General features: G+C 37.5%; 1 protein-coding gene across 5 annotated transcripts in view; it reads right to left on the bottom strand.

Moving 5' to 3' along the window:
• LOC136677903 (gamma-adducin-like) overlaps positions 1-23447 on the bottom strand; it is a 47975-nt gene that overhangs the window by 8068 nt on the left and 16460 nt on the right. For 2 of the 5 annotated variants that reach the window (XM_066655600.1, XM_066655601.1), the window contains exons 3-15: positions 20847-20985; positions 18921-19072; positions 18393-18473; positions 12903-13052; positions 12180-12323; positions 11863-11961; positions 11423-11596; positions 10799-11050; positions 8718-8834; positions 8440-8523; positions 8125-8142; positions 3967-4084; positions 368-466 (exon numbers count right to left, since the gene is read on the bottom strand). In XM_066655600.1, the coding sequence (XP_066511697.1) occupies positions 368-466; positions 3967-4084; positions 8125-8142; positions 8440-8523; positions 8718-8834; positions 10799-11050; positions 11423-11596; positions 11863-11961; positions 12180-12323; positions 12903-13052; positions 18393-18473; positions 18921-19072; positions 20847-20985 (1627 nt within the window). The remainder of the gene's footprint in view (positions 1-367; positions 467-3966; positions 4085-8124; positions 8143-8439; positions 8524-8717; positions 8835-10798; positions 11051-11422; positions 11597-11862; positions 11962-12179; positions 12324-12902; positions 13053-18392; positions 18474-18920; positions 19073-20846; positions 20986-23447) is intronic. The other 3 variants (XM_066655603.1, XM_066655602.1, XM_066655604.1) reach the window with 3 other exon arrangements.

The raw sequence follows: 23447 nt of genomic DNA, 5'->3' as shown, positions 1-23447 counted from the left end.
TCCATGCCTAAAGCATCAAGGATATTTCCAGTTGTGAGAACGCATCTGACACAAAGTGCCCTGCTGTGCACTACATGTGTGAAAAAACAGCTCAGGAAAAAGTAATGACCTAATTTGCTGGACTTTTTCCAGAGTTCAAATCTAAAAATGTCCATAGTCCAGTTGTGCAGTGCTGAGTCTGTAGTAGAAATGACAGAGGCTCTATTGTCCTTATTACAGCACAGTGACCATAATTTGGAGGCATTTTAAGGTAAAAATAGTGTCCCTTTAATTCAGATAAATTTATTAAGTTGCTTTTTTAAGGCACTGCCTTAAAAACACAGTAGTTCAGCAGACAGATGTTTTGAGCAGTGAGAAAGTGCTCTACCTTCTTTAGCAGGTGTGTTTTGTGGTGACTGAGTTAGAGACACAGACTGGGAGAGTGTGGAAGCATCATCGGATGTGAGCTGATCCTGCTCTTCCTCTGCTGCAGAGTCAGTGTAGGGGAGGAGTGCATTAGTGAACACAAAGACAAACAAATACAGAGGTTTACAAACAGAGTGGGAAGCATGTTAGAGGAAGCATGCAAAGTGTCAGCAGTTGTGGGTTTCTAGCAAATTTTCTGCAAGTTTCAGTGGTAAATCTAATTTACACAATTGTCCCAAACATAGTTGATCAACCAAGATATGTTTGGTGTCTGATGTTTGCTTTTTTAGATTTAAGCTTTTTGAAATACTATACTACTGTAGTTAAAAAGGGAAGATAACTCAGAGGTGCAGCACTTACGGAATTGTTAAGTTACCTCTAATAAGCTGGTTTATATGGTACGTTTAGCAAATTGTGGACACAAGGCTGTGAAATAAGATTTGTTGCATGAGAAAATTGCCAAAATGAAACTAAAAGACACAAAGGTTCAGTGTGTAAGATTAAGTGGCATCAAATAGTGAGGCTGCAGGTTGCAACCAAATGAAAACCCCTCACTCCCCCACCCCTTTCCAAGGATATCAGACCCTACAGTGGTGGTCAAATGCAAAGCTACTTCCAGAATGACATCATCTATTACTGCATTGAGTAGCCATATTAAGCCATCTCATGAGATTATTTTTGATCTATATTAAAATATGTATTTATTTATTTATTGTAGTTACTAAAAAAATAGGTAAATGGCTTCCATGTAAGATATGCATTATTAGTGTTACTTGTTTTCACTGAGGTAGAACAGGGGCAACATTAGAGAAGTAAAGGTGAAAACTTTTATTTTATGTTTTGTCTGATTGAGTGAGCAGGATATTTCCAGGAAGATACTTTTTCCCCTGCCTCAAGTGCAGATTTTCTTTCAATTGTGAATTTATCTCATAAATAAATAAAACACCTAGAAAATATGCACTGCTCCTCTAACTCTGCTCTCTCGAAATCTGTTTAAAATGAGAAACCTAAGCATAGCCTGAATCATGAGCAGTGTACATTTAAACCCATTACTCATTCTAAGCTAAACAGCAATTGCTTGTTACAGATGATTGTGTCCACTATAGCTGCATCTCATTTCAGGGGTTGCACCCTTCGAAGGACGTATCTGTAAACTTGTGTCACCGAGGCGCGACTAGGCAGTCCCATTCTGGAGGGTCATTCATATGCGGCCGATAAATGCGCCCTCCTTTGCCCGAGAAACAAAGGATGCAACAGGACTATCCCTCACCAACCAAGATTCAGAATATTGCAACATCAGCAGAGGAGCGAAGGAGGTTGTAAACGTAGTGCTACTGTACTCAACTATCAAAAGTTAAGACTGAAAATATACTCAAAGTTTTCCTTTGTTTAAGGAGCAATGAGCAGTTTATTAAACTGTAAGGGAATGTAGTGTTTTTCTTTGACTGAGCGCCTTTGTCTCTTGTTTATCTCCCACGGTTTTAAATGACAATGGTCTGAGGTAAATACAAAGTGACTGAAGCAGAACACATTATCGACTATTTCTGTAAAATATTATTTATAGGGAAGTGCTATTGAGATCTGTTCACTTCATATTAGCTGTTACTAATACAGCCTTTCCATTTTCCACAATCACTGAATTAAATGATTACTGTTTATTTTAAAGTTTACTGTTATGCATACTGTGTATTAATAGCCATAATCCTAGCACTCTGGAGAGAAGAGAAAGATGAGGAGCATCCGCCTTTAAGGAGCCTGTCCCATTTCGGTTTAGCCTTCAAAAGGACAGACCTCCATAAACCACGTCCTTCAAAGGATGCAGCCCCTGAATTGAGACACAGCTTATATTTCATTTCAGCTACTAGATCCTCCTAAATCTTACATGATGCACCCTTTATTATTATGAGTTTAACATTCATATTAACTGTTGGTTATTTCAGTGTCATTCACTGTGAGAATTTATATTCCGGATGCAATTTACAAGTCATGCTACACACAGAAATACAGACAGATATTAGAGGAAAAATGCACTACAATCTGCAAATGTTTTTGGACAGCTCCAACTTTACTTATGAAATTACGTGAAGTAATTGGTAAATCTCTATCTTTGCTGCAGCAATGATTTCTGCCCTCCTGGGAAGGCTTTGACAAGATGTTGGAACATTGCTGAGAGTATGCTGAGAGTAAACATAAGTGAAGTTAGCTGTGTAGTTCCAGCACTTCAACTCAATTTGAAAGTTAATGGATGAAGTTTCATTACACCAGAGAAATTGTTTGCTTGCTCCACAGTCCAATACTTTATACTGAGCTGGCCCAATGTATGCACAGCAGCTCTAGAGCTCATTCTATTTTACAATGATTTTATATGAGTGATAAAAACTTGTGCGTGCTGTCAGCAATTTCCAAAAAAAAAAAAAAAAAAAAAAAAAAAAAAACACAAAGTAGCAGAAACTGCTCATAAGGAGCATCTATACACATTTGGACATATAGTGTAGATTAATCAGGCACTTTACTTTTTTGTAATAAAACTGTTCACATACATAACACCCCTAAGGACACATTAGCGAGTATAGCTGGACTAGGCTGGTGACCTCTTTATCAACTGAAGGCTGTTTAAGTCATGAGCTGTAATTAGCACTGATTGCAGGGAGGAGTCACATGCGAGAGTTCATTTAGAAATCCTGAAACAGCTCTGCTTCATTCAGAATGAGGAAAGGGAAAGGTGTGAGTGTTGGTGTTGCATGTAAAAAGCTAGTCTGTGCGAGGTGGAGTAGCTGTGAGTATGTCATGTCACATCGAAATGTGACATAATACTGCTCACACTTCCTTTACTAAACGATTCAGTCCATCAGGAAAACTCTAGTAATTAAAAGGTACTAGAGGAGGTATTAAGGAGGTATTAAATATTTGTTACCATGTGCCTATTCTCTATCAGCTACACTGGCATTCTGTTTAAACTCCTCTTCCTCACATAGAAATCACTGCATGGTGTGGCACCACCTTAATTAGCTGAACCCTTACTGCCCTTCCCATATACTTAGGTCCTCTGATGCTGGGCTTCTTTACATCCCCAAATTTAGACTGGTTTCTGCAGGGGGCTGATCTTTCAGTGTCACAGGCCTAAAACTATGGAACACACTACATCAATTTCTTTGCCTTTGTTCTTCTGAACACCCCCCCCCCTCCCTTATATCGATGTGTGCCATTTCTATATTGTTGTAAAGTGAGCTTAAGTGTGAGAAACAATGGCTTCATGTGGTGTAAATATTATATTATATTTATATTTATATATAAGATAAGAGAGAGAACCCAATTGCACTCTATTGGACTCCTAGTTATAAATAAGTTTGTTATAACCTGTAATTAAACCAGGTTGGTTGTCATTTGGAGGACTGAACAGTAGTTCTATTATTTTTCATAAGATTTACAATTACTTTCAAAATACAATATAGCAAAATTGGAAATGTTTTCTATACATTTCTATATACACAATAGGGTTAAATTGTTCACATTTGAAATCTGTCCAAAATCTGTCAAATTTTTTATTTTTTTTTTTTTTACCATCAAGGTGGTGGCGCCCTTCTTGTTTTTTGTAGTCCTCGCTCTCCTTCTCTGCCAGTTCAGTGAAGGGGTTGGGTGGCAGAGGCTCGGTCTGATCTTCATCCCCACCTGTGTACGGCTGTGACAGAGAATGAATGAGGTGTTTTAGGGAGAGTGGGGGGACTTGAAGTAGTACCGGAATTACATTGCTTTGTGTCACATCTGTTTAGATACAGGTAAAGGCAAATACACAAAACCACACACAAATGAAACCAACAGATCAGTCCATCATGCAGGTTGTGTCAAAAAACACAATGTGGGCATCACTCACAACAGGGGAAAAAAAAAAAAAAAAAGTGAACAAACTATAAATGCCGAAGTGTAGCAACTACATTCACAAATATCTTTATACCGTGCATATGTCGAACATAAAAAGAAATCGCTGAAACCCATGTTTAATATTATATTTTAATATATTTTAGTGTCTTATATTGAAGTCCTATATTACACAAATACCTATAATATTACTGATTAAAAATAATAATAACAATAATTTCAGTCAATCCTATATGGTGAATTTTACCACAGTTAGGTTTTGACCCTGCAACGTTATTGGCTGAGAGAGGTTCTATGAGTCTATTATTGCAAGATAATGGCACTCAGCCTGAAGCACTTTAAGTATTACTTGGCCACTTATAACCTAGCAATGATGCCAGCACTTTCAATTGAGTGATAAGTCTGAACGTGGAACTGACTTGGTTTCCGATCACAACTCAATTTTAAATGGTTTGATGCATTTCCACCAACATAAATAGGTCCCAGAACCACATATGTTTGTTCCAAGCTGGGACCAAAAACAGTAAGCACTTCAGCAATATCACAGAACATCCGCCTGTGTGGCAAGCTAAAAAGGCTCCAGGAAGATCAGAGATTAAAGAGTTATGATGTAGCGGATGTTATCCATTTTCTGATTTGAAAGCAAAAGAAAAATCACAGGGACTGTAGTCAGTGCAAGGCAAGGCACTTATTTTTTTAAATATTTAAACCCCTGTTGATCACAATCAGCAAGACGGCTCTGGAGCCACACTCAAATATTGACTTTGAAATTTAACGCTGCATCATTTATACATGCATCATATAATCACTATAATCTGAACCCAGCCATGACCATTATAGTTCTGATGCTCTTCTGGTTAAAATAGACAGCAGTGACACCACCCTGGTTACAGTCAAAACAGTTGCAATAGCTGGGCAGTTCACTGGAGAATAGGGTTGCAAAATTTACCACGGGAATTAACGGGTAATTATAGGGAATAAAACAGGAACATATAGCTCAAGGTGAGAAAAATACATATAGTGGGTAAAAAATATACTGAAGCATAATCTTGGCTAAAATAATTAGATATGATACCAAAACTGCTCCTCAATTCCAGGCACATTACACACCAAAGGGCTATTGAGACCAAACCCCCTGCACTGTTCATTCCTCCATCACATGTACAGCATATGTCCAGGTGATTTCTAGAAACCCCAACACTACTGAAAGCATATATTTAGCTTCATATTTTTATTGACAGTAATAGAATTGAAACATTTAAGCAACTATTAATTCAAGGTGTAATCTCAGTTGCTTATCTGGTAAATCAGAAAAGCTTAACGTAATTACATTTAAGAGAATAGTTTACACAAAAGTTTACCTATATTTTTTGCTTCAATGGTTGTCTCTAACCAAGAATTCATACTTATTATTTATTTGAACATGGAGGATACTGAGGTTCAGGAAGAAGCCTGAAACTAATAAAGCAAAAATGCAGAGCATGCAGAGGCCAGACAGGAGATGTTTGTGGGAAAATACATATTTGATGTTAAATTTTATATATATTTTTTTGCTTTACATTTTGAATGGCACTTTTTTGCGTAACGCAGGAGTTGCGTTATTTTGATTGTTCAACGAAAGAAGCATTTATACCTTTCTGCTTGCAACTATGTGTTATTTGTATTGTTTATGTCTGTTGTTAACAAAAAAAAATGGTGCATGAATGATAGTGTATGATAGTTACTTTAATTGATCCAATATTTCCTATTAATTCCTATAAATTCTCATAAATTCACAAAATTTTCATGGAAAGTTTACATTTTGGAATATTTCCAAAGTTCCGGAGCTAAAGTTCCCATGGAAAGTTACTGGAAATTTATTGGAAATATTCCACCCCTTTGCAACCCTACTGGACAGCATCAAGATTCAAGTTCAGACCTGTTCAAGACCAGATTTTCGTTGAAAAGGGCTAAAAGGAATGTGAAGGAATGGAACAATTAACTTGTGCAATGCTGATAAACAAATTGTAATTTCCTGTCCTCTTTATGTTAAATAAACTCAACTGTGATATAAACTCAATAATACATTCAAGGTTCCTTAAAGCACTCCCTCTTGTGTATTAAATCTGTATGAATCTGGGGTTTGGTTGCAGCAATTCCTGGTATGAGATTTAAAACAACACTAGGCAAGCCTAGTTTAGCCGGACCACAAAGGCAGCCTATGAGGGAAGTGATCAGAAACTTTATCCTTTTCACAAATGGTACCAATACTCTTTTCTTAAGGGTTCCAGAGCTGGCGGTTTATAAACAAAGCTAGCAAACACAAACCTGGATTCTGTATCATACCTTATATGTATTAGAACAGTGGTCTCTCTTTTTAAAGCATCAAATCATTAAAGGAGCAATCTGTAATACTGACACCAATCGTTTAAAATAACTATAATAAAAGAATGTGCCATAATCAACATATTTAAACAGAAAAGTGTTCATCGTTTCACTAAAACATATATCAATGCAAAAAAAGTGAACATGCAGCTACCATTTCCCTGCATTTACAAGCCTTTACTGTCCAAATCCACCTGAAATATTTCGACTAGACAAGGCTGGTGTTACTTACCGATTTTTCCTTCCACCATAAATGTTGTTTAGGAGGCAGATCTTATCCACAATTTTCATAGTCAAACATTTAGATCCACCTTAAATGGGTCTGTTTAAGAGTCATATTTGCTTTCTCTAGCATCTTATTGAATACTCATTTCTACCTTAAACAGCAATGCGAAGCTAAAGCTAGCGCTAGGATTTATAAACAAAACTATTTGAAACACTTATTTCCCATTTAAAACACACAACCAAGTGTACATCATGTCCTTACAACATCTACCTACTAGTAAAAAGCATATATTTGCTATGTACTACCAAGCTTGATTTCTCCGTCCCACCTTAAATGTGGAAATTCATTGGTGAATATGCAAGGCTTTTCAAACACAAATCTTACTAGTTAATTTGACACACACAAACAAATTTCTTTAAAACTAACAATGGTATTTACACTTTTCAGTCATGTTATTCACCTTCTTTGTTTAAAAAAAACACAAAACACAGTCCTGACACCTTTCAAACTTTGCTATGCCTCACTTTCTTTATATAAAAACACACAACCTATAATGCTTGCTCATTTTGATCTATTCATTCAAACGTCTGTACTTCAATACCTTTTCAGAAAAAAATGTGCAGTTACCTGCATCTAAACTGCCTCCACTTTTCAAACATAGTGCCAATATTTCTCATTTTACTTCATACTCTGGTCATGGACATTTTTTAGAAAGGCAGTGGGGCTTTTTGGGTCTGGTGTAAGATAACATTGCTCTGTTCTTTTGGTCATTTCATGGCTGCAAGACATTGTTTGTAGACCTGGCCACATGGATTACTGTAAAATGATTGGGCAGAGGACGGGATGACAGGCAGGACCTTGGAGGGCGGGACTGGCCACTTCTCAAGGAGAAGATAGACAGCAGTGTTTTAGCTTTGACTGTTTCCTTAATCTATGATCACACTCCCTGGATATTTTATGACTACATACAGTAAATATCCTACAGATTGCTCCTTTAATTTAATTCAACTAAATATATATTAGCCTACTGTATCCTTTGTGATTTGAGGTTGACTGTATTAACCAATATTGTTTGTAAAGCAATGTCAGTAAATCTTGTTGAATATTCTTGACTAGCCCACCCAGTGCTCTGGCAATAACCTATTAAAAAAACCTATTAACCTATTAAAAGCACTTTAGTTTGTCTATGAAGGACTACAGAAATCTTAAAAACAACACAAGCAGCATCCAAAACAATTCTGAAGCCACTTTACCTTCACAAAGAACTGCTCCTTTAATGAAAAAACAAAGGCACGTTAACACACACTGATCCACGATGCGAATAATTTAACAGAAAGAAGAGACCGAACAAATTACTGTGGTCAAATGAGTGCAGGTCATATTGTGCAGCAACACAGTAGGCCAATACTCCAATTGATAGCATTGCAGAAAGTGATAGTCTGGCTCCATCTAGCAGAGGTCATGTGAACTAGACTCAACATTTTCTCTCGAACCAGAAATACTTTTAAACGAGCGGGAGAAGAGAACTCTGGGTAATGTAATGTTATTGGCAGCACTGCAGTACTTACTGGTGGTCTCTCTGTAACAATTCCAGCCAGTTTTTGTGACTGGGGTCCAGCAGACATCAAGTCAAAGCGATTCTGCTCTCTGATCTGTGGGGGTGAAAAAAAATGGTTAAAAACCAGCAAAAGGACTAAGATATATTTTCATCCCATGATTGTTGCATAATGTGTATAATTTTATAAAAATGTGTGTTAAAATTTCTAATAGCTCCTTTAAATTACTAAGATATAGTGGAAGTAACAAGTCAAGTGATGAGGACAGAACGCAGTAGAAAGGTGCCTACTTTATTTCTTTTTTCGAGAACCTCGCTAGGGTTGGTGTTCAGAGGGACAAACTGATTGGGGTCTTCAATACGAATCGGTGTCCCGCTGCTAGTGCTGCCATCTTCAGACTTCATCCACTGAAACAAAACTGAATGCTTAACTGAATACACTGTAGATCATACAAAAACACTAACACCAAAACAAAGACCCCTATAAACCCATATATTTTTACAGCCTAAACAGTAAAGCCACTGTTTCTATACCCAATAACCATTTTATTAACTCCACTTGTCATATAGATGCACTTTGTAGCTCTACATTTGCAAACCACAGTCCATCTACTGCTGTACAAATGTTGACCCATTTTCACCCTGTTATTCAGGGTCACTACTTATCTGACTTTGTGGAATAGCCAATGTGTCTATCTTTTAATCACTGCAGTGCCATATGAGGTCTCAAAGTTCCTGTTCCTTCAGCACTGTGTCGAGTCTAACACTACATGGACTGGCATTTCTCTAGAATTTCTGAATCATATCATAATATTAAGTATGAAGTCCAGCACTAAATGATGGGCTATGGCTTATTTTTGCTTGCAAAGTCAGAGCCATTCATTTAGTGAATGTGCCCATTTTACTTTTATTATTTATCTGCTTATTGTTTGATGCTTAACAAAAACAGCATGACCCATATTTTCCATAAACTTTATAAACTATTATTTTAACCTGCTGCATGTATCAAATCGAAAATGTGTTTATATTTACAATAAACAAAAAAATCTGGTGAGTGAAAACATTGGAATTTTTCTTTGTACACCTGTCAGTTAAGTAAATGTGAAACAAATATAAGAAAACTGAAATATGTCAAAGTTTCATTCAACATTAGTTCTTACGTTAACCACTAGAGGGTACCATTAAACCAGTCCTACAGAGAGACCTCTGAAAGCGAATTGATATGTTTATATAAAATTTCTGGACTTATCATTTATAAAATTAATGCACCATATTCAGAATACGCAGTAGCCATAACTGAGTAACAAATGAGTGCTAATCAAGTTACATCTAAATACAGTCTATAGTATTTTCACTGCCTTTATTTTACAAAATATTTAAACTTTTTTGTTTATCAACAAAATGCAGTCTCTGATTTTCTCTCATCTCCCAGTTCTTACCAGCCCACAACAACAAGTCACCGGGGACCTATATAAGCTGACAAATAGTGTTTTTTAAAATCCTGTAAACTAATGGGATTTTTTTTTAACAAGTTTTACATGTCACCAGTACAACAAAAGTTTCTCTCTAAATATATGAGAAAGAAAAAAAATAGAATTTCGAATTAGAGTTTATGGCACAAGATTTTGGCAATTGTATGTTACTATTTTTTGCTGATGAAATTTAAACAATAGGGCAGATGCAGTTTTCAGATACCATGTGCTTACTGCTGGCACTTCACCTAATCCCAAAGGTAATAGGTGGAGCTCTATTACTCAGTAGGACACTGTTAGGGGTTATTTTACTGCATAATTTCAGCTTGGTGTTGAGCATGACTGTTGTCAAACCATGTGGCACTGCAGAGCATTCCATTTATTTTGTCAATACTTTTCTATAGAGATTATACAGGATGTGTATACAAATTAAAGTGGCTGATTGCTCATTTAAAGTGGTGTCAAGGTACTTAAGATAAATTAATATATGAATTAAGCAAAATAGAGCCCTTTGACATATTGGATGGGTGAAAACATTGGAGGATAATTAGATCAGCGGTTGAACTTGCTTTGTCTTGATGAAAAGAGAAAAGGCTTAAACAGGTGTGTCACTGCACAAAATGCAAAAGAAAAATTGCACTTTTAACTGTTAACACTTTTTTGGCAGGAAGCGACGTGCATCTGTATCAATTCCTCTTAAAGAAACAGTGCACCTTTATGGTTATTAGAAGATACAGGTAATATACAGGAAGTAAAATAGTAAAATTAATTTATACACCATCAGCACTTTTTAACATTGCTATTGCTATATTCCATATTGTATAATCATTCCAAGGCTTCTGCACATTAAAACAGCAGACACATTCTGCTTAACTAGATAAAGCCTGACAAGTTTCGTACCATGGTTTTGGTGCGTGCATACTCCTCTTTGCTCCCCTCAGACACGCTGACCTTGGTGTAGCAGTTTGGGGAGTTAAGCCAACGGGTTTTCTCCCTCTGCTGTCGCTGCTGTAGGAGTCGTAAGGGGAGTCTTGGAATGTCATCCTCGTCGAATGTGAACGCTGTCACTGTGGCAGGGATCTCCACCTCACTCTTGTGCCGAGGCTTGTCCCGGATGATGGGGTGTCGATAAGCATACCCGGACCGATATCCCTGTTGAGAAAAAAACGCAGTGAACACAACAGCAGAGACCTTCAGTTCCTGTAGTCTAGACTAAATATAATTACAGCCATTGAATAGGAATAAGATCTAGCAAGTATTGTCATCATGAAGTCTATATAGTCGACTTGTGTTGGGGATATTAATATACACTGAACGACCACTTGATTATCCCCACTTCACTTTAAGAGACTGTGTTTACAATCATCTGACAACCTTGGTTTGGCGCCAAAGGCACATCACACCCTTGCAGATTCTTATAGCTTTATATATTGTTGACATCGGAGTGTGCACTTGGGCCAAATTTTTATTCAGATGCTGAAACAGAACTGGTTCATCAATGCTGAAACTCTAACCCTAACTCACCAGGTTGTCCAGCATCCTCATGAGGGACTCAAACTCCAGCTCCCCAATCTTCCACTTGTACTGAGAGCCCATGTTCACTCCAGCCTCAGCCACACCGTGTGTCCGGCTCTTATACTTCTCCAGATCCAGAACAATCAGATTCTCCACTCCTCCTGCACAAGAGAATGCATTCACCTACAGACATACAGAGAAAGAGAAATATCAGAAGTGTCACACATAAAAAAAAATGCCAGTAAAGTCATGGGCACAAAACAAAAACAGCATTCTTACAAATATACCTAAATGGCTCTTGGCTTGGACGAATAGCTCTAGTAAAGTCATTTTATTAGTAGAGGACCTACATATTTTCCAAAATTATGCCCTATCCCTGTATGATGCAAGTTGGAAAAAAAAGTGACCCTGGGAGCTGTTGAGAACCAGTGTGTTAATATGGGCCTAACCTGGATTTCACAAGCAAACTGGGCATTGTAAATGTAGTGAAAGGCCTCTTCAATAGTCTCGCCCAAAGCCACCACTCCATGGTTCCTCAAAACCAGCACCTGCAAAAGACACACCCAAGTTGGTTATCATAACAGGATATTATAATTATCATTATTACTACTACACAATACACTCTTTATAACTGAGCCATTGGTTCTAAACCCTGGTCTGAAGTATTGACTATTGCAGAATATTCCTGCTACAAAAAGACTTCATAACTTCAGTTTAATAATAAGCAAATTAGAGCTTGTTGGTGCGTGTAACTTGGGTGTGTTACCTTAGCTGAAGGGCCGAGAGCTTTCTGCAGTTCCACTCTCTCCTCCTGCTCATCCAGACTACCCTGGTAGTTGTAATAGGCAATGTCGCCCAAAATTAGAGCCTCCTGAGAGATGGGCAGCAGACCACACTTCATAGAGGAAACCTGGACCATGGAGAGAACACAGATTAAAACGAGGGCAGGGCATGTGTACAAGATGCTTGTATATCCATTTTACATTAACGCACCTTCTCATGCAACACATATGTTAATACGAAACAACACGGTCATGTGAAAACAGAATCATCTCAAATAAGTCCTTCTCGACCTTATACGGCACACAAGTCCCTTCAATTTGTAATTCACATGGAAACAATTTTCATTCCAGAGATTCCAGGTTTTAAACCCAGTAGTCTTCACCATTATAGGGGACAGGATAGTGGCAATGGTGTAGTTAAAGAATTCTTTAACAAATAAAGCTTGCTTTCAGTTAGTAACAATCATGGCATTTGCTTAGACGTAAATTATATATAGGGGGAAACATTTGTTCCCTTACACATCTGTTTTGTTGTTTTTTTTTGGACAAAGCATAAATGTGCGTATGGCGAAAAACAGTGCCACTTGAGATGAAATTTCTATTCCTAACCATGTGTGAGTGTGCATGTAGGTGAGTGTGTGAGTAACAAGCCAGTTCCATTATTTGCAAGAAAGTGATAAGTGGGGTGTAAATTCTGGGGTACTCACCGCTGCTGCAGCTGGGGTGTGAATGTGGATAATACAACGTACATCTGGTCTCATGGAGTAGATAGCTGCGTGGGGGCTAAACCCAGATGGATCCACCTGCAGGTTAGTGGAGCCCTGATCCACCACATCCCCCAAAATATTCACCTTCACCTAGAAAAATAAGGGTGAGAGAGTTATTACTACGTTCTAATGAAGCGCTCCAGACCACCAGCACATTATCAGGAAAATCAGCTCCCAAGAGACAGACACAGAGGAAATGACACTTAATTGGGACATTATTGAGCCACGTTAGAGAGAATGCTTCCTTTCTGGAGGCTATATTAAGGGGATTATTAGGATACAGGTCATTAAACAAACCTCAGTATATGGTGTAGAGCAGTGGTCATCAAGATTTTTGCATAAGCTAAACACTGAAAACTTCATAATAAATCATTAGAAATCAAACAAATCACTCTTAGTCTCTACATGCATTTACATGAATTATGTATGTTGTACTAAAAAGGTTAAAGAGTTGTCCAAAAACAATTGACCCTGCCATATTTGGTTCATTGGGATAGGCCACCCACTCCCCTCACCACAAACCCAGTGCTAGCCAGCACAGGTATCCGTCAACAGAATACAGATCTGGACATCCTGTATTCTCCTTTAAGCGAGTTGAGCTGCTCAGTGACACTGCCATAGCAGGAGTTCAGAAGGAAGCAGTAGCTGCTGCGAAGGATGGGAGAAGGAGAAAGGGGGTGGGGGGAGAGAAATATAGAACAAAATTCAGAAGCAAAAGGAGCAAAGCAAGAATGGGCAGAGGAGCCCAATTTTTGGAAGATTGTTAGATTCTCCTGTGGTCCACACCAGACCAGCTGCTCATCTCCATCTACTGTTGCCAGCCTCAGAGCACTCAGCATTACCCTGATGTAGAAATGTACTCAGATTAGCAACACTGAGTGATGCACTTATTTTGGCCCCAGATGTCACGATTATTAGAACTACACTGTAGTTTAATGACATTTAACTGGTGATTATTTAGATTGTTCTCTGTAGTTTGATCAGAGGAGGATGGATCCCCTTTGTGACTCTTGGATCCTTCCAAGGTTTCTTCCTCCAGCCTCGAGGGAGTTTTTCCTTGCCACCTTCACTTTTGGCTTGCTGGCATTGGGCTTTGATTCAAATGATCTGTTCTGATAAGAATTGTGTAAAGCTGCTTTGTGACAATGTCAGTTGTAAAAAGTGCTTTATAAATAAATTTTGATGTGATTTGATCTCAACATGCCCCAGCATGTAGCTCTACAAGGGGCATTCAATTAGTTCTCTGTATCATTATGAAATATTAATAATTTTTTTTTTTTAAATTGACGTAAATCAACCTTAATTTCAATATATTTGTTAGATCTAGAAAATAGGTTTTGTGTCTCTTGAAAACAGATATATAATGGAATGTAATGAAAAATGATAATTTAATCACCATTATCAGAATATCACTTTCTACTGAAATTTGGGAACAGGTTATTAAAAAACCCCACTTGGGGCCAAGTCTGGGCTGTAGGATGCATTACTATTCTCTTAAATATACTTGTGCTACATGTGGTTTAGTTTTCAAACGATTGCAATAATAGTAACAAGAGAAATGGAAATTAACATGTTTTTAGTAGATGCTATCCATACTAAGAACTTACAGAATACACATCAATGCTAACTGCCCTAGCAGGGTTTCTGCTCTTTCCTAAACACTTTATACTGCCCTCTAGTGGAGTATTCAGCTCAGACATTTATTTTGTTTAAGATAGTAATGAGACTTCAACACGAGTATTTATAAACATACACAAGATAAGATGTAAAATATCCTATGTCAATCCATTAGAGCTTCACATAGGTCCCACCACACACTCTTCCTACCTGCAGCCACCAAAATTGCTGTTGAATCCTACACCTCAACACAAGGATGCTGTGGCCATTTATGAAAATGAGATTCAGACTGTTATATTGCATGTATTATGCAAAACGGTACACAACCACATGCTGTTAGCTATTAATTATTTTTTCATTTCCATATAACAGTCAATTTATCTATGTGTGTGTATCTATTATATATGTAGGTAGTGATAAAAAGGGAGAGAGAAGTGTGTAAAAAGGAATGAGAAAAAAAAGTAGAAAAGTAGGCATCAGGAGTTCCACTAAGTGCAGTATCACAGGAAAAGTCCAGAGGGTGTTCTAAGGTTCGCTCAGCCTAACTTACACAGGTCTGTATTATATACACACCTGTCACAGACACCGTTGTGGTGATAGATGTAGAACCGGCTCAACCTGTGCAGCCTTTCTGAAAAGAAAAATTAGCTGTAAAAGCACCTGGAAGAATCCTGCTATTCATAGCTGCACTGATCTTTATCTACAGTGCAGAAAAAAAAAAATATATATATAATTTTCAGTCAGTTTTGACGACTTTCCTACATGCCCAGGTATATATAAAAAAAAATTATATCAAAATTTTAGCTATATATTAAATACAAAATATATAGCAATTTGACTATAGCAAAAATGAGAGTCTTATCAACACAATGAACCATGATCTGAATTTTATAACAGTAGTGGATGAAAAGACACAGACACGAGGACCCTGGTCAAGGGTAGAGTGTGATGCCTGAAGCATCTAAAATTCTTAAAAACATCCTCTATTCCATCATTGACATCTGACTAGCAGGAATCTGCCAAAACAGCTGCCACAAGAGTCCAACGGTCAAGTATATAAGGAACAACAGACAACACGTTTGTTTCAAAACGTAACTAATCTAATCTTGCCACAATCCAAAAAATGTTGAAGAACCCTCAGCCATTCTTTCAAACAGTACGTGACCTAGATTGAGTCTAAATGATTAAAATGCCAGTCAGCATTGCAAGATGTCTCAGCTATTTCAATTCAGGGATAATAAGTTATTCAAATATTCACATATACCCATGTATATTGCCTGTTTATTTAACAGGTACTCAAACAAAATTCACAGCACTGTGCAAAGGTCTGAGACAGCCCTCCTTTTTACTTAATTTCAGATCAAATTAATTTGAAGACAAGTGTTGGTCCCAATACTGAGAGTTTGAGCCCTTGTCAAACCTCTGTTCTCTGAAGCCAGGAGTCTTATGCTATATTCATACAGCAAAGAGGCCAAAATAAGATCTTTTTCTTCATATGGCACAAATGTAATGTAAAAACAAAAATGAATCGGACACCAGATCTGCACACAGATATACATCTGATTGGCAGCAATGCAACACTAAAAAGCCAGATCAGAATTTATGTGTCTTTTATGTCAATCCAACTCAATGCTCCTCAAGTTTGTGCTGCAGGGACAAAAACAATTTACAGCAGTAAATTTCTAAAACAGGAAAAACAAAACCTCAAAACACAAGAAAAGTAGCAGGGTCTGCCTTTTTATGTCTCAGATGAAGTAAGTGCTGTCTTCGACCTTTTAGTTTGGTAGCACATGATTTTGGAAGTCCTAGCTTCCTGGTGGAATTGGCAATGACTAAAAGTAGAGAAGGAGATTTTATATATATATATATATATATATATATATATATACATACATACACAGAACAGAAGAAAGAAAAAAAAACCCACAACCAACAAATTACACTAAGAAAAGCTAAGTCCTAAAGTTGTCCAGTGGACAAGAATACACACGCCACACCAGAATACTGTGCTGCATGTAATCAAAGACATACTGCTATTCTCACAGCTGATTAACTGCCAGACAAGCATTGGCATACGTATGGAACGGAGCTCTGAAAGTCTGCCAACACTTTATCCTCCAAAACATGAGTGCACGCGCACACACCTCTCAAAGTTTCTGGACTGTGAGTAAACAGGATCTAAAGCTCAGTTTACGACGTTACTTTAGTACAGAATGAAAGGAAATGCTTGTTTTTTTTTAATGCCTCAGAGACCACATTCTTAATCCAGGGACGGGCAGCCACAGCTTTCAAACCACAAACATGCATTTAAATATTTTTCTGCTCCAACACACCTGACAGAAATCATCAGCTGAATCATTGTGTGTCCTGGGTGTGTATGAGATGATGGTGGATGTATCACTAATGGTGAAGTGAAGTAGTGTTCATGGTCTAGATCTGTCCAGTCCTGCCTTTAAAAAAGGTGCTGTATACGATTCTGGAGAACGACTGTTCTCACAGCAAGGCAAACTCACCCGTCCTTCAGAAGCTTCTATAGAATGCCATGCATGCACACTGCCTGGCTTTAGGTTTTGGGACCTGCTGTATCTTTTAGAGTGGAACAGTAGATTGTCAATCCTTAGAACATTTGGAAGCCTCTCCACCATTCAGATGTCTCCAGATGCCATTTCATTTTTGCTGTTTGGTCTGAAACACTTCCTTTACAGAGCAAGGGCTGCATACAAACACCTGACTTTTATTCCCCCAGCACATGAACAAAGCTAGTGAAAAGTGAGGAATTTTCTCTGAATTTAGATTGAAATTGTAAAGAGAAACTTAAAAAAGAATAGGCTCCAGGGTTAACCAATAAATTCTGAAAACATTTTAATTCGCAAAATAAATAAATAAATAAATAAATAAACATAGTCGTGAAAAATGTCTTCTGTTAAGGGGTGGAACTAGCTATATTAGCAACCATGTTAAACAACCAATTTGCTTTTAAATGGACCTTTCAAAATATGAATGAAATGATTCTTTAAAATTTATAATAGCTAAGCTTTATTGAATTTAATCACTTTGACCTATCACCACTTTTCATTTAGTAAAGAAGGAGCCTGTTGGGGAGGTTGGCATTATGCTCAACACAACATCACATCCTTCTCTATATCATAGTTTTTTTTTCCCCTATCAACTTTGTTTGTTGAAGTCAATATAGTTATCTCACCCATTATCATTTATAGCCATATTTTGTAAGCTATATATTAAAGCAATGGTCTGTGTTATACAAGTTAGCTAACAACACGCCGTAGAATCTTCTGACAAAATCTAAGCTTATGAAATTAGTCCCGTCTCCAAATGGATCTTGTGTTAGATCACAGTAAGACCCCCCCCCCACCCTTTCTCAAATTTGGTTTATGTATATTAGCAAAGGTTGGGAAATTAAGCTCTCCTGGTTATTTGTTAAAAGTGAAAACTCAGAAGTACTGAACATTTCCCATTACTGTTCTACCAATTACCTAAGGTATTTGAGTTGCTACTTTTGTCCTACTGTACTGTTTTTATTACTTCTACTGTGGTCATTATTTTACTCATGTAAATATCCTTTCCCTCAAGTGTGGATTAAGACTACCCACTTTTGGTTGTTGTTCTACATTTTCACCAACACAAGTAGGAATACTACTGATGCTTCAAACCTTTTCACCTCATAAGTTTATTAACTTTTCTGGAAAATCTAATATGAAAAATTAGTCTAGAGATCTCACTTCTAATGCACATCTCTAGCCTGGCAAATGGACATAGCGGAAAAATGGAGAGCAACTGGCGAACTGTGTTTACCAGATTGGATGCAGAAGCCTCTGCAAAGGACAATCCTCTAGGGATGATGAGAATGTGGTCCTGTTCCTTACTGATCCGAACCTTAAAAAAAAAAAATTATTTCTGTTCAAGAACGACAAACAGCTGTGTTACTCTATTGATACACACAACAGATTAACAGTTGTGAGTGACTATAAAAATCACATTAAACAATTTCCCCAAAAACAACAACTGTGTGAACTGTACAGAACTGGCAATGAAATATACTTTCAACAAATACTGTCTTATTTCTGATAGACAATCATTTTCTGAAGCTATATTTCCTTGATATGAATGCTACCATGCTACAGTGACAGTGAGCAATTAATTTACTAACCATCACTCATATGTTCATTATTATGACATTATGACCATAATTACAAAACAAATCTCCCTGTGATTAAAAAAAAGGTAAAAATTAACTGAAATCAAATCATTAAAGGTAACTATGAATTATCATTTGCAGTAGCAATACAAGTGAAATGTGAAGATGATGAGAGAGGTTCTCACAGTGATGTAGGAGTTGGCGAAGTGAGCCCAGCTGAACAGATCTACAAGCCTGTAAAGACTGGCCAGTTTACAACGTGTCTGCTTCTCTCCTTTCACCATGGTACTGGGCTCTGTTGCATACAGGTCATTGATAGGGGTTACCATGCCTAAACCTAGAAAGGACAGAAGGGTAACTTTAGAAAACAAACCAGGGCTATGATCAAAAATGTTTTTCTCCATACTTTTCAAAGTGCTTTCTTTCATTTTGCCTCGTCTGTTAGAAGCATACATCTGGACACTTTTTTAAATATGAAAACCTTATTGTATGCACTCAGATGTGTAGAAATAAATACTTTAAAACAAATAAATGCATCATTCATTCATATATATATATAAATAAAACGTCAAAATGTCATCTCAAATGTTGTGATAAATAAATTCTCTGTTATCAGGTAAACTATTGGTCTTTTACTCGTTTGATAACGAAACCTTTGCTTGCAATTTTCTCTCCTGGTTTCTGACTTTTGTACTAGCTTCACAAGTACACTGCCAGCTGCCTCTCAAGATTTGTTTGCAGTTCTTACACAAATCTCATGTTAATGGATTTTTAAGGGGTGCGTCCCCATTAGCTAATGAGTTTTTAGGTGACACCTCAGTGTCCCAGATGTTCAGTACAGCAAGCACACGTCTTGGGTCAAGGCAGCGAGTTGTCATAATTGCTGTCATTTTGCCCAGGTTTTATTGTGCACAACTTTTAGTGCAATCTGGGGCAAAGAAATTGTGTAAATGTAATTTTTCTGTGGTCCAAACCCACCTCCATAAACAATAATTAGGCGATCCTAATGAGTCTCGCTTGAGATGGACACAAACATAACTAGGGCCGTGGATAATTGTGTCAATACTAATCTAATTAAGACACATGCCCTCAATAGATAGCCTGAGGTTACACACTAATGATAATGAGCTGAATGAATGGCTGTAGGCTAAACCACGTGATAAATAATGTTCTATGCTGATTAAACTTAATTACAGCCATAACTTAATTACATGATGCTGTTCTTTATTTATTTACTGTGGTGGCCAGAGTACAGTTTAGTAACAGGAGGGTTGGTGGTATATACTATATTTACTGATACCTCAGCTCAAGCCAGTTTATTGAGAGGGAATTCTAAAGCTCACAAGAAATACTGAGATCTACTGGAGCACTAGAATCCCCATGAATTTTTAAATTAAAATGCAAATAAATATGGGAAATTTTACAGCTCAAAACAAACCAAAACAAATCTAGAAATTAAACATACCTCAGGAATAATTAAGCTCAACAAGACCTCAGTACCCCAAGAGCTAGACCTGAGATTTTTTATAGCCTAATTTCACCTGATTTTCTGTTTAGAGCACATAGATGCCATAGAATTCATGAGGGAATTTTGGACTTTAGGAATTGCAGATCTAAAATAAACATTAAGGATAAATATGCTCTGACAAGCCTAATACATGATTTTAAGACTTACAGAGTTCACACACACACACACACACATTCTCAAAACTCTAGATCATGAAAAAAAAAAAAACAACAACTCATATTCAAGAGCTCACAGTTTAAAATTTCTAGAGCTTTGAGCTGAGACTACCCAAGCAATAGAATTTGCTGTGCTGTCAGTGATCAGGGATTTTCTCTAAATAACCATACCCTAAGCCCAATACCCACTGTTGAGGCCTGATGAAGAACAGACACACGAGTGGAGTGCTGGATAGAACGGCAGGGTAAAGAGGGGGCTTAAAGAATGTAAGGTCTTCCCTGACTTGGCTCAATGTTTCTTGCATGACTGGGGAATATGAATTTATTCAGAGTGTATCTGGTCGTGCGGTAGATACAGCAGACTGGAGAATGAGCAGAATGTGGCAGTCTGTTCTTATAGCAAACGGTGGGATCACCAAGGTACTCACTTAGGGGGGAGGTTGAGAATCCGGCAACAGAGCTGGCCATGAAAAAGTCTGCAATCTGGCGAAGGGCAAGAAGTCCTGCAGGATCATTTCCCTTATTCATCTGCTCCTGGATTAGACCCTCCAATTCATCTTTAAATGCCTGGGAAAGAGAGTGAGGGAGAGATAGAGAATTAAACTTGAATATATCTCTGCACTGGAGATGTTCTGATTGCAAAGTCTGCAATGATTCTTAAGAAGGCAGGAAAAAAGATGTTCTTTATTTTATTTACAAATTTTTTTAGGACTACTATTTTATTTTATTTTTTTTAAAAAGTGTGTCATCGAGTGTCCCCACAAATCACTGTCCCATTGCATGCGATAGCAAAAAAAATCTGCTAGCGCATTTGTACCACTGGATGTACGTATACGACGGATGAATAGTCAAGCCACTTTAAAGTTAAATAAATTTAGTCACAATATAAAGACATTTCAACTCTTCACAACCTTCAATTTTAAAATGAACTGGAGATTGAAAGCCTGTATTGTTACTAAGATGGTAAAAACATGACAAAAAGTTTGTTAGTCAAGTAATTTTAAAATGAAAAATTTAAAATGAAATGAAAACAAAAAAGCTTTACAAAAGCTTGCTTATATACAGAAGACAAAAATTAAAACATATTGTAAGAATGTATATTTATGTTTAGAATAAATCTAAATAAAAGACAATGTGTGTGCTTTTTATATTTGTAACACTTGTAAAAACACAAAGATTTGTTCGGATATGAATATGATTTGGGACGGTGGAATTTCAAGTCGCTTGCCCAACTGATTAAGTTTTAGTTGAAGCCTGAAATGTGTGTAAAATGTGTTAAGGGTAAAAGCTACTATTACATCCTGCATCACCATAAGCCTTTCAAGGAACTACATATGCATTATAAATGTGTGAGGAAATGGCACAAAAATCTTCAGCAGGATTGGGAGCCCTGACGACTATGAAATGAGCCAACATTTAAAGTAGTTTTCTACAGAGCAGTTTATGCTTGTTACGTATTGTTGTCTATATGCTCTGAACTTTGATTCATGTGAGGAAAGTAGTGACGTAAAAACTCTAACAAAGATATCTAAATATATGGCTATCCCCGCACAAACCCAACCACCAAAAACTGCCACACAGACACCCAGCTATGAGAACGAAAACCTGTAGTTCAATATACTCAAGATATAAACTAAAACATCTTTTCCCTGGTGCTCTGATAGCATACAGAGTGAGTGTCTGCCATGTGCAGTATCAGTTGCAGCATATGCATTCTGTTACACCTACAACAATGAGCCAACGCCTTATGATCACCTACCTACTATGCTGTTGGTCTTCTTGGTGAGTCAGTTTTGGCTGTTTTGGCAGCACACAGGAGTCCCAGACTCTAAAAGAGCTCTGAAGATCCCCATGGTCCCTGGCATCAAGACATTAAGTCTGATCCGGCCTTTAAGGATCTCATGTTACTGTTCCTGTGTATCCCGCGGCTATTTTAATAGATTAACTTGGAGGAAACCACACAAACTCCTTGTCAAGACCTGAAACCATTGCTAAACCTACTTGTGGGGTGTCGCTGTGTCGAAAAGACACTACTGCAGAACAGGCCCACTTCTTCAGGAGATGGTGCTGCTCAGTGGTAATGTCTGGATCCAGGGTCTTCACTGGCCAGAGAATCACACTTCCTCCTCAAAAGCACATTAAACAAGCTGTCATAATATTTAGAGCAACCTAGAAACCTGATCCCAGATCAGTCTTCTTGCCTACAGACAGGATGATGGGAGTCTGTAATGATAGGTGTCAGGTAAGTTTTGTGACACACTGTCTAGGTCACAGCAATGATCACAACCAGTGTCTACAGTAGACACATTCAGACAGCTACTAATTATCATTATGTATGTGTAAACAGTGCTGTATCTGTTGAGCCTTTTGAAGTCTGACTTGAAACGTCACCACATGAATACTTCTCAAATATGCAACAAGTGTCTCTGACATGCCGCAACCAGAGCTAATTCAACTGTGACAAATACGCCAAGAAACAGATCCTATGTGACAAGTCTGATATTCAGGAGATCTGACTAGCACACTTCTTAATTCCTGATATTCAGATCTGGAATTATTTTTCCTGCCTCTTCTTTTTACTACTGTGAAGGCTCCTTTCAAAGCCCAATAACGAGTTTCAAGCTTTGGTAATTCCAATTGTCATCCAATATTTTGTAAAATTATGCTGTGGTCTTTTAAAGAGGTTCTTGGAGTGGTGGCTGATGAAACTCAGTCCAGCTAGAGCTGGATGGTGAAACCAGGAACAAGAAAACTAAATTGATCTGTCTAACTGATGCAGGCCCAAAAAACAAAAACAACATACAACATGATGCGTAAACAGCACTTAACGTTACAGCTGCTAATGCTGTAATTTCCAAAGGTTGTGGTTCCAGTTAGAGACTGTATTTTGCGATATCATCTGCTAAATTTCAGGGTCTAGCTGCACCAGGTCCCACATAGGTTGTAGACCCAAGCCAAGCAGAGTCGAGTAGGTACCATGCATTGGAAAAGCGCTAAAATGTGATGCTTGTGATGTATGCAGATCTTTC

This window comes from Hoplias malabaricus, chromosome Y, assembly GCF_029633855.1.
Source record: "Hoplias malabaricus isolate fHopMal1 chromosome Y, fHopMal1.hap1, whole genome shotgun sequence".
Taxonomy (NCBI): Eukaryota; Metazoa; Chordata; class Actinopteri; order Characiformes; family Erythrinidae; genus Hoplias; species Hoplias malabaricus.
Note: the sequence above shows the minus strand (reverse complement) of the source record. Positions and strands in the feature narration are given on the sequence as shown.